The sequence below is a fragment of the Protopterus annectens genome, chromosome 13.part0, assembly GCF_019279795.1.
Source record: "Protopterus annectens isolate FY-2018-M chromosome 13.part0, PAN1.0, whole genome shotgun sequence".
Taxonomy (NCBI): Eukaryota; Metazoa; Chordata; order Ceratodontiformes; family Protopteridae; genus Protopterus; species Protopterus annectens.
The window spans coordinates 1,132,654,786-1,132,667,016 of NC_056747.1; the positions used below are offsets into that span (position 1 = coordinate 1,132,654,786).

Below are 12,231 nucleotides of genomic sequence, written 5' to 3' on the forward strand. Positions count from 1 at the left end.
TATGTATTGATCCACCCAATGCATACAGTTGAAGTTCCTGCCCTTATGACAAATGGCACTGGTTTTTTTTTGTGTTTTAGATGCAAAAAGTTAATTTTGACAAATTTTGCTTTATTGAAATATCTTCATTGCTAACCACTTTCAGTACACCATTTGGGAAGATAAAGATTTTTGAGAATGCCATTTGATGAATTCTGCCAGTGAAGTCTTTCAATGTGCTATGGAACAAAATTTTTTCTGGCTATCCTTGTGCTATAATAGTAGATGACATTCTTGTAGGAGGCAATGGTGAAGCTGAATATGATAGATACCTCAGGAAAGTTCTGGAACATGCTCGTCAAGTGACTCTTAAACTGAATCCTCAGAAATGTGAATTTGGAATGTAGGAAGTTAATTATGTAGGTCATTTGTTTACCAATTCAGGTTTATGTCCACATCCTTCCAAGCATACTGCAGTTCTTGAGATGCCAGCTCCAGACAATTTCACAACCTTACAATGTTTTCTTGGCATGGTCAACTGTTTGGGCAAGTTCATTCCAGATTTAATTGTACTTTCAGCACCGTTGAGAGAGCTGACATGCAAAGATGTAACCTGGTCCTGGTTAGAACAACACCAAAGAGAATTCTATGTCCTGAAACAGAAAATTGCCAGTCTGCCCACTTTAAGGTATTATGATGTTCACAAACCAGTAACTCTTTCTTGTGATGCTTCAGAGTTTGGTCATGGTGCAGTTATTCTTCAAGAGGGTAGACCAGTAGCCTATGCATCCAGAACTCTAACCCAAACTGAGATACAGTATGCTCAAATAGAAAAAGAGCTCTTGGCAATTGTGTTTGCATGTTTGAAGTTTCATGATTATATTTATGGCTGACCTATTCAAATCGAAACTGACCACCAACCTTTGGTCACTATTTTGAAAAAGCCAATGCACATAGCTTCTGCAAGATTGCAACACATGATGTTAAAATCGCAAAAGTACAATTTCCATTTGGTTTATACAACTTCTTTATCTTAATGATACTTCATCCCGATACCCCAGAAAAAACACTGAATGGCATGAGAATGAGAAACTTTATTTTGAAGTCATGAAAGTGAAAAATGTTTCTTCCACATGTCTTTGATGAGTTTAGAACTCACACAGCTTCGGGTCCAATTCTCCGGAAGCTCAACCACTTTATCAGTCGAGGATGGCCGTTGAAGCAATCTTGTTTACCAGTAGATGTGCAGCAGTATTTTCTTTATGGAGACAAGATTTTGATGGAAGATGGTATCATCATGAAAGGTCCAAAAGTGATTGTTCCAAAATCCTTGCAACAAGAGTATATTAAAATCTTGCATCGTGGGCACCTAGGAACTGATTCTACCAAAAGAAGGGCAAGAGGACTAGTATTTTGGCCTTCTGTATCAAAAGATATTGAAAAGGAACTCTCAGCTTGTTCTGTTTGTAATTGTAGTAAACTGCATCGACAAAAAAAAACACTTTATCTAAACCAGATTCCTGAGCTTCCTTGGTCAAGAGGAGCTACAGATATTTTTGAATGTTATTGTCAACATTACTTGGTGTTAGTAGACTCTTATTCAAATTGGATCAAGATTGACCTACTTCCTAACCTAGCTTCCAGGACTGTCATTACAAAGTTGGAGGCATTTTTCTCTCCATGGTAGCCTGCACAAAATCGTTTCTGACAGTGGTGCACTGCTTACAAGTCAGCAGTTCAAAAGAATGTGCGACATTTTACTCGTGTTACTAGTAGTCCTGAATACCCACAATCTAATGGCTTGGCTGAACATGTAGTTAAGAGTTCAGAGTGAAAAACAGCTGCCGGAGAAATCCAAACGAGACAATACTGATGTTTTTCTTAATCTGCTTAATCTCCTAAACATTCCTTCCAACAATTTACTTGGTTCACATGCACAGAGACTTATGTCAAAACAAACCAGAACCACACTGCCATTCAGTAAGAATGTGTTGATTCTGAGTGCTAAAAACAGCAAAGCAGTAAAAGCTCAACTTCTAAAGAAGCGTTTGTCCCAAAAGTCCTACTATGACAAAACCAGCGAGCCTCTGAATCCATTAAAAGAAGGAGAGAGAGTGAGGATGCAGACAGCGAAAGGATTTGACCGAATAGGACTTGTGAAACCTTTGTGTGAGGAACCAAGACTGTACATAGAGTCACAGGGTATGGAATTCAGGTGAAATTGGAAACATTTACTACCGGTGTCCGAGCTAATGTTACAGCATCTTGCCTGTAATGGAGACTCTAGTTCTCAGAGTGATTTGTCCAGTGTTCCTGTTCCTGTTTCAGAGAACATTTCATTGTCTGTTCCTTTTCCTGAAAGTATCTCTTAAAATCCTGAAGCAGAACATTTCCCAGTGACTGTCCCTGTTGCTAAACTCAGTTCCTATTATTATATTACGAGGTCAGGTCGCATCTCAAGACCTTGTCCTAGATACACGGCAACCTGGACATGATTGTTATTGTTTGTATATGTCTGTATAATTTGCATGCTCATCTAATTGCAATTTTTATTTGCATGACAGAATAATCAAAGTGGGAGGATGTAGATCAGAGTGTGTGTTGTACCTTTAAGAGCTGTTCCAGTCTGTGGGCATGTGCATATCAGTACTGAGCATGTGCAAACAAGAGAGCCATTTTGCATGAGCAGCCAGAGTGAAAGCTTGTATGTGTGTAGCAGTCAGTCAGCCAGTTAGTTCGTTTAGGTTTTATGTACCAGTCATCCATCCTGATGTGTTTGTGTGTAATAAACAACTTAAACACCCAAGCCTCATCATCTTATTTGAATATGCAAGACAAGCAACACTTACTGTTCTCCAGACCTGGAGATGCCAGTATCCCTGCTGAACTCCTCAGTCAGGTCTGTTGATGCATACCTTTTTAAAAGGTCCACCTTGTCCTGTTGCCAGCCATTTCTTGTACTGGTGGATATACAGGTAGAACAATTATTGTCTCTTTATCACAACAGGCAGGCATTCTATCCTAGGCTCTGACAGAAGATGTTATGCTGCTGAATTATGAGTCCAAATGGTAGCATTTTGCAGAAAATGAAACTTGTAGTGTAGGAACCAAGCTTATATTGTAGTAGCTGCCAACTTGGGTAGCTGCGAGTTTGCATATTGTTGCACAACAAAAAGTCATGCATGTTCACGAGAAGAGGAAGTGCTTGCCCATACATGTACTAAGTTGAGTGTGACGTTATAGAGCAGTACACATAACACTGTGCTTCATAGAATTTTTAACCAGAAAGCCTCATTTGCCTACAGACTTCACAAGTTGATGTAAATCGGCTGAAATGGGGAACATTTCACCATTTTATACATCAGTGTTCAAAGCGTTTTGCAAATTTTGTTATATGTGTCTTGTGTATTTTTTCTAATGTAGAATTGTAGTAGGTGAAGATGAACATATGCCGAATATTTCCACCAATAGACTACAGGGTACAGAGCACATCCACAACACTGGTAAGCTGTATTTTACTAGTACTATTACAAACTGACATTCCTGCCTCAGTATGAGCCTACAAACTTTGAAATATATAGATGCTCTTCATATGGATCACTGCTGCAGTAGTCTTACTTATGCTACTTATACCCTGCTAGGGATATAACAGCTAGACTGCTTCCAAAGTTTCAGGGCACCTTCCATATACCCAAATCATTAGTCAGCTTTTGTTGAGATGACTAAGAAGCCAGGTTTGGGTGCCAACCCCTTCAGAGCTTTCCTGTTGCCAAAGTGTACTCCTTAAAGCGGGCTTTTGAGCATCAACAGTCTGCTAACAATGTTCCACTGTTATGCAACAAGTTCCTTTTGCGGGAAAAAAATCTTCCACTTCACTTTTTCTGACAGAATTTGCAGTTTTTCTGTAAAATATTACTTTTAAAACTAGGAGAAAATGTTTATTGACTGTTGTGACTTTTAATTAATTACAAACAGGAGTGTTACTTTTTTCTTTTGTGGTAAAAAGTTGTTAAAAATGATTTAAAACTGCATTTACTGTGGTAAAAGTTGTCTAATTTTACTTTTTTCAGAGTAGGCGTTTTAAGTGTTTTTTTACTATGTTTTATTGGAGGAAAGTTTTATTTTTACTTTTGTATAATTTAATATTGAGGCATAAGTGGGTGCCACTATGGAAAACAAAAGTTAATTTTAAGAATACTGTAGTAGAGTACAAGCTACATGAAATAAATTATGAGACTGTTATGGGAAAACTGTTTTTTTTTGTTTGTTTGTATAAAGCAATGATTGTAATTTTATATGTATTAGTTTTGGTGCAGGTGTGGTAATAGCAGTTGGGAGCTGTACTGTCTAACTTGTACCCTGGGATTCCGAAAGGGATACTGCTAGCAGTAAACCCAAACATAAGTGGCCAACCCCTCAAATTAACCCTTTCTGATTCAGAGACAGGCTCAGCATTGTGATTTTCCATGGTCAGGAGAATCACCACAGTGGGCAGTCCCATAGGCTGTTCTGTAAGATAGTGAGGCTTTCTGGGAGAATGGCTAATGCTAATTAACCCTGTGCTGTTCACTGAAAAATGCCTGCGGTGAGTGACTTATGCTGTAGGCTGCACACATTTTCACTGCCAGCAGTGAACATTAACATGACCAAAATGCTGAGGCTCTTCTTGCAAGTCAGTGGGAGAGGTTGCTTTGCAAGAAAGTTTAATAAAGGCAGCAGAGAGGTAGTAGTGGATATTTGTATGAGTGTTTGGTTATGTGTTTATGTTTGCAAGGATATGAATGGACTGGTGTGTGTGTGTGTGTGTGTGTGTGTGTGTGTGTGTGTGTGTGTGTGTGTGTGTGTGTGTGTGTGTGTGTGTGTGTGTGTGTGTGTGTGTGTGTGTGTGTGTGTGTGTGTGTGTGTGTGTGTGTGTGTGTGTGTGTGTGTGTGTGTGTCTGTGTGTGTGTGTCTGTGTGTCCAGTGGAGTAGGGGGGATTGGAGTGGATGTTTGGGTGTGACTGTTGCATGAATGTCTGAATTGTGTGTGTATGGGGGTGCCTGCCATAGCTCTTAACACCTTCATTCAGGACTTCTGGATTAAGCAAAAAATACTTGGGGGGGGGGGGGCATGCCAAAACCAGGCACAACTTTAAATATTACTCTGTGGCACTTAAATAGTTGATAGAGCAAAAGGGTTTGCATCAACATTCATGTCCTAAACAATAAGCAGTGTGAAACTCTAACATCTGGCATTATTAACTGACTGTAAGCCTCAGTGGATTGTACAAGGAACGCAGCAGATAAATGAGGCAACATTAGAGATGTTCTGCAGACCTATGCACAGTTGAGAGGTGTGCAGCTTGGGATACATGGGCCACTAGAGGACACATCTGCTGCAAGGTAAAACTAAGTGATTCAGAGATATGCACATTAGCCAGTAATGAGAGCTTCCTCATTATAGCTAAAGCTGAGCTTCCTCATTATAGCTAAAGCTGTTTCTAAATGGCATTTTATGTAATTCCTTAAGTTGACCTACCTGTGGCAGGCAGTTTACATGAGTGTTAAGAAGTATTTCTGAATCCCAGTGATAGTACATTATAGGGGAAAAGTCAAATGGGGTGATGAATGTCACTGATACCACACTAATTACTTAATATAATCAATTCCAATTTAGAAAAGTGGAAAACGTAAAGAGGATGGTGCAGTGGTGTAGCGGTTTGTATTGTTCCCTCACAGCAAGAGGTTCTCTAGTTCGATTCTCAGCTAGGGTGCCTTCTGTGCGGAGCCTGCATGTCCTCCCTGCATTCGTGTGGCTTTCCTCTGGGTGCTCCGGTTTCCTCCCACATTACAAAGACATGTATCTGTAGTGTTTCTCCCCTGGCCTCCGCTGAAAAGTGGCTCGCTCCAAGTCAGACTTTCCCAGTAAACAAATATTAAATAAAAATAAATTAAAACCACTTGTAGCAACCTGTTGTCACTTTTGTCTGTTTCACTTGAAAATGCTTTATCGTAGCAATATTTATTTAACTAAGGCAGCCGCTTTTGACTAGTGTTGCCCTGTAAGAAGCCATAATGTTTCTGAAGTTGTAAACATTCAACTATTGATTCTTGATTATTTTGTTGCATAGGTCTCGGAGATGGATGAACCAGAAACCATCGATTTTGTAGCATTGGAGCGAGAGTTGCAGGCTGTGCTGGCAGCTGATGAAAAGTACAGGAGAGAAAATGATGCTAAGTTTCGTGCAATTCATCAGAAGGTGGCATCCTATGAAGAGTTTAGGTAACATTAAAATGACTGATGTGATTTGTCTTAGCAGTACTGAGAAAGCTTATTGGGCCGTGTATTGCCCAAGCTGCTAAGTTCAGAAATAGCTGTTACTTTTCATAGGGGATTTGCTTAATTTCTGGGATGCTGAGGTGAGGATGAATGTCATGTATTGTAAGTTAATTTGCCTGTGTAATATTTATAGGTTTGGCTGAGAACTGCTTTATGTGTGACAGTTCAGAAATTGTTATACTGTCACTATTCAGGGGAAAGTGATATTATTCCAGAATGCCTTGCTGTTTCAATAGATTACATTTGTGTAGTGGCAGAAGAAGACAATTACATCGTCTAATCTGACATTTAAAATTCATTGCCTATTTTTTTCTTCCTCCTCCATCTGTCCAGTGCTGTTTTGAATGCCTCTAAGAACTCCTGTTTACCACCTATTCAGGCAGTTTCCATATGTCCACAACCATCTCTGTAAAGAATTAATTTTGCAGCTCCAGGGGGTATTTTATCTCTACAGTCTGCTGGATGCGCTTTATCCCCTTGTACCTCCATCCTTCTTGTTCAGGATGATTCCCTCACATCTGTGTTGCCTCTGACCATACATCTCCATCCCACACATAAGTCTGACAGATTTCCACAGTACTACTTCTAGTAGTCTGATGTAGATCTCATTTTGTTTTTTTCCAGAACTACAAAAAGTACTTTAGTTGCAGCCTGACCAGGCCAGCTACAACTATAACATTGCTTCTTTGATTCTGGAGACTGTTCTGAAAATGCACAACATTTTATTCATTGCTGTCACAGCCCTGCCAGTCCATTTGTTGTGGGCTAATCCAAATGTAATAAATGCCCTCCAGATCCTTTTCCTGTTCTGTCCTTTATGGTTACTGTAGACCCAATGCAGTGGTTTTTGTGGTAGTTGCCTGCACTGAAGGTCATTTGCCACTTTTTTGCCCAGTTGTCCATTATTTCCATGTTCTTCCTCCATTCTTCAATCACACACCTATCTGTGTCACCATTGAAGAGGTTGATCCCATTATGTTATTTTATTTTCAGCTAAAACAAACACGTGGAAGAGCACTGGACCCAGGACAGACTCCTGCAGTAATCCATTGTCACTTACCTTACTATTAGCATTGTTCATCTTGCCACAACCCTGTGTTTCTTACCATTCAACCATGTTGCAAGTCATTGTCTTATTGTTAATCTGGATTGCACCCCATATAGTTTTCCTAGCAGCTGGCAGTATACGACAGTGTCAAAAACCTTGATAAGTTCCAAGCAGAGCACATCTTACCTACACTTCTCAGTTTCTTTTGTAAGCCGGTCATAAAACGTAATCAGATTTGACTGATAGCTTCTTCTCCCCTTGAGCCCCTTTTAGGATGTTGTCATAGGACTCGTCCTGTATGAAAACAGCCAGCCTTTCCCCTCAAGATTCTTTCCATAGCTTTCAGTGCTGCTGCTGCTGTTAAGCTGATAGGCCTGTAATTCCCTTTATTTTTCCTGTTAATTCTCCAGTTTTTTTAGACTACTTGAATAACACCACCACATTCTTTAAATTTACACACACCTGGCATGCATCTGAAATTGACTTTCTTGACATCCTCCTGGAAAAAAACAGATATGAGTTTGCAGAGTAGTATTTACAGGAAGAAGACCTATTCAAACTCATTACTACACTTTGACAGTTGTCACCCATGCCATCAGAGAAAAAGTATAGTTAAAGGACAAATGGTGAGATTGTCATGGCTTGTTGGTGACAACGAAACATTCCTTAAAGAAATGTACTTCCTGGTTGGGATGTTTTTTAGAAAGAGGTTACCCTCTAAGATTACTATTGAATACGAGACGTGAAATTGTAGGTAAAACATCTACTTCTTTTACACCTATACTGACATCGAGTGCCAACGTAGAAGCATTAAGCAAAAAAGTAAACTCTGACGTATTCATTTTGAAATACAATTCCTTAAGTCCATCTTTGATAGAGGTGATAAATAGGATATGGCAGGTATGTCTGGATGACAGTACCAAAGAAAGGCTGGGGTGTCAACCCAAGGTTGTTTATAGTAGAGGGAAGAATGTTAAGAATATACTAGAAGGGGACACTTTTAGATGGCACAATTCACTTATGTACAAGTGTGGGGCTTGTAGATACTGTCGTTATATCAACGATGGGCCATATGTGGTAATACATGGATATGAATAGGCCCTTTCATGCCCAGGAAAATGCAGCTGTAATGCAACTATGCTGGTACATGTAGCAACGTGTGTCAGCTGTCATGCCTTCTATGTGGGCAAAACAATTCGTAGACTTAAAGATAGAATTGGTGAACATCTGAGAGCTATAAAAACCAGAAACATACACAATGCACTGTTTGGACACAGTACAGTTTGTTCGAACTTTAAGAAATTTATTTTCTTTGCAATAGACCGTGTTCCACCAAGTGATAGGGGAGGTGATGATAAACTTTTGGTGGAAAATAAAGAACTTAGGTGGCAGCTTAGGCTTAATGCCACATATCCACCAGGTTTAAATGAGGGTATCTCATTTATTTTAGTATTGAAACAAAGGGCTAATGTTGTTTAGTGATTTTTCATATAATGTATTACACAATTTTCTATGGGGTTTGTATTATTTCATTATATGACCTGCGTCATGAATTTAATGTTATTAACTTGTATAGAATAAGATTTAATTTTAAAATGGGTTATCAAATGAATTTATGTAATGACAACACAGTTTTTTAGATAAGGTACCATTTTAGTGTATGTTTTGGATTTACATATTTAATGATATTTAAATTTTTACCTTTAGGATTGGTTAATACATTGATTGATGATACTATGTAAATGGTTAGATTTGTGTTATCCAATGACTCTGATGAATCCTAACTATTGGCAAAAGCGCTTAGATGTTGGAACATTGTGTGCGAAGAATAAAGCTGGAGTGTTTTCAGCTGGTTGTTGGGATTATTTGTTTTTATTCTTAGTTTTACCCTTGTTGGGTCACTGTTTGTTTTTTTTTAATTCTCCACTATTATCTAGTACTCAATCACATATGCTGACCAGTGATCTTTTGAAGATAATTTGTTACAGGGATATGTCAGCACACTAGCCAGAAGAAATCTGGTAATTTCCTTTGTTTAAGTGCATGTAATGCATTATTCTGTTTTAGCTGTCAAGACTGCTGCTTTCACAGGCAGCTATGTGTGATAAAAATGTGTCGTCTTGGACACAGCAGTGCAAGCACTGATTAGAGAATTACCAGCCTGAGTTCAGTAGTATGAGTCTTTGATGGAGGGAATGAGAAGTAATAAGGTTTGGTTTCCAAAGGTCATTCTTCTGTTTCGTGTCACAGAGTGGAGGTTTCTGTACTCCAATGTTAGCATTTGTGAAACAATAAATGTACTGAAAGTTTGTAATGTCAAACAACATACTACCAGAGCCAGATCATGGTCAGGTGGGACCCTAGTCAGTTTAATGGTCCAGGCCCCCCAACCATACCAGTATCCCATTATTTCACTGTCTTTCACAAGCTACCATAAAAAATGCTCAGCTCCATAAAACTCTGTTCAAGCCTATCAAAGTGCATACTTTCTTCTTCTTTACTTTTACACTGATCACCGGGGTTGGGTGGGCGTTCGAAAGACACGCGTAAATGGGCGTGCCTTCATTGAAGGTTGAATGTCGAGCTGGCACCTCGGCATTCGTGAAAATCTACTGCCAATCATTAGCGGACCGGAGTTCCGCTGTGGCAACCCCTAACTGGGAAAACCCAAAAGACAACATCTGAGATGTGGATTTAAAACACTTATTTCAGATTTTACAGCCAAAATCTGGACAGCCATTTGCTAAACAAAACTATATACATAGTCATACAAAGGGCTATAATTGAACAAGAGTAAATGTCTCTTCCCCTGACACTTGAATGTATTGAAAATTTATTTATTTATTTATTTTTATTTATTGACTGGGCTAGTCCAACTGGATATATGTCCATTTTCAGTAGAGGCCTGGGGAGAAAAACTCAGCAAAACACAGTGTTATTTATATTATGTGACATTTTACAATTGCAGGTACATTACAGATTTTTGCCATTCTTTACATTTCATTGCATTTCTGCTTACAGAATCGTAGTACATATCAACTATGGTTAGCCATACAGAGACATCTCTAAATACATTTTTTTTAAAATATAAGCACACTCTATTTATAATTAACAGAAAAGTAACTAGCTTATACAGGTATGTGATCAGTACCCAGAGATAAGTGAGGTAGTTAGGGTTAGCACAAGGACATAACCACTATGATATAAGGTATGGTTTCAGTTTGCTTTTAAGTAGTGTTATTCAGGAAAGGGAGGTTAGGTCACTGGGGAGGGAGTTCCAGGTTTTATCCACAGTATTAGAGAACAAAGAGTCACCATCCATATTGTTAGTTTTAACTATTTGTACAAGTAGTTTATTTGATGAGCGTAGGGTCTTGAGGTTATTATAGGGTGTGATAAGGTCTGTAAGTATTGGTGTGTTAGGTTGATACAAGATCTTGTGGCAACTGTTAATTGGTTAAATAGTAGTAGATTTGGCAACTCTAGCCATCCTAGTTGTTCAAGATTGTTACAATGATGGGTTCTGTAGGCAGACCCAGTTGCAAATCTGGCAATATTATTGTAGTAGATAGCCAGCTTGTTCAGGTTATTTTTGCATAGTTTAGTATATATAGGGGAGGCATAGAGAAGGGTAGAGATTAAGTGGGTACGGGCAGTAGTGGCCCTGGCTAGTGGAGTCAGAAAGGGTTTGATCCTATAGAGGGATCCTCATTTTTTGTTGACTGTTTTTATAGTACTGTTAATGTGGGAATCAAAGGTAAGGTTGTTATCAATTAGTACCCCAAGAAGTTTTGTAATAGGATCCAGAGATATGATAGTACCATTGCTTGATATAACCGTAAAGTTAAGTGGGGAGGCCGTACGAGTGGGAGTGAATAGTAGCAGTTTAGTTTTTTTGGGGTTCAAGATGAGACATCAGTGTAGAAGCCATTTCTCAACTGTATTAAACATGTTTTGGGTTAGGGACTGTAGGTCTGATGGAGAAGTGGCTGAGCATATTAACATGGAATCATCCGCGTATTGGATACAGGTAGCTTGATTTATTACAGAATATAGGTCATTTATAAAAACAGAGAATAGGAGAGGGCCTAATATAGAGCCTTGAGGGACACCAAGGGCAATTGGGAGGTGGGAAGATAAGTTGTTCTCTCATAGTACAGCCTGCTGTCCGTCGCTTAAGTAGGATTGGAACCATTGTATAGCCAGTGCATCTAGTGACAGATTTTTGAGTAAGTGGTGGTTAACCATATCGAAGGCTTTCGAAAGATCAGTAAAGAGGGCTGAGGATAGAGCATCATTATTGCGATTTTTATTACTACAGTCAGAGAAGGATAAGAGAGCAGAGGTGGTGCAATGAAATGGTCTAAAACCATGTTGGCGGTTAGCTAGTAAGTTGCTTTCTATTAGGTAGTTTAACAGTTGTTTATGAATGCATTTCTCCTTGATTTTTGCCAGTGGAGATAATATGGTTGTAGGTCTATAGCTTGATAATTCGTTGGAGTTACCACCTTTTATGCAGGGAGATAATATGTGAAATTTTCCAGATTTATGGGATCATCCCTTCAGTAATAGTTCTATTAATCAGGATGGAAATGGGATAGGCTATGGCTTTTGCAGCTTTTTGCAGGTGTTCTGCGGGTAGTAGGTCTGCAGAGAGGGTGGTAGGTTTAAGTTTTTGAATAAGGATGCAGACAAGGGATGTAGGAACAGGTTGAAAGTGAAATGATGGGGGTGTATTAGAGATGGAGGTAGTCGAAGATGAGGTGTCAGGAGATAGCTGATTGGCAAGAGATTGAATGGTCTCTGTGAAGAAAGTGTTAAAGGTATTGGCTATTTACTTGAGATTATCGTGATCAGAGCCTAAAGGGGTGGGTGTGACTGAACG

The 12,231-nt window shown here is 39.1% G+C and overlaps 1 protein-coding gene across 4 annotated transcripts in view; it reads left to right on the forward strand.

Annotated features, from left to right (window-relative positions):
• The window catches only part of CCDC103 (coiled-coil domain containing 103), a 103,687-nt gene that overhangs the window by 48,683 nt on the left and 42,773 nt on the right, over positions 1–12,231 (forward strand). For all 4 annotated transcript variants that reach the window (XM_044055115.1, XM_044055116.1, XM_044055114.1 and 1 more), the window contains one exon: positions 6,090–6,241. In XM_044055115.1, the coding sequence (XP_043911050.1) occupies positions 6,099–6,241 (143 nt within the window). In that variant the 5' untranslated portion in view covers positions 6,090–6,098. The remainder of the gene's footprint in view (positions 1–6,089; positions 6,242–12,231) is intronic.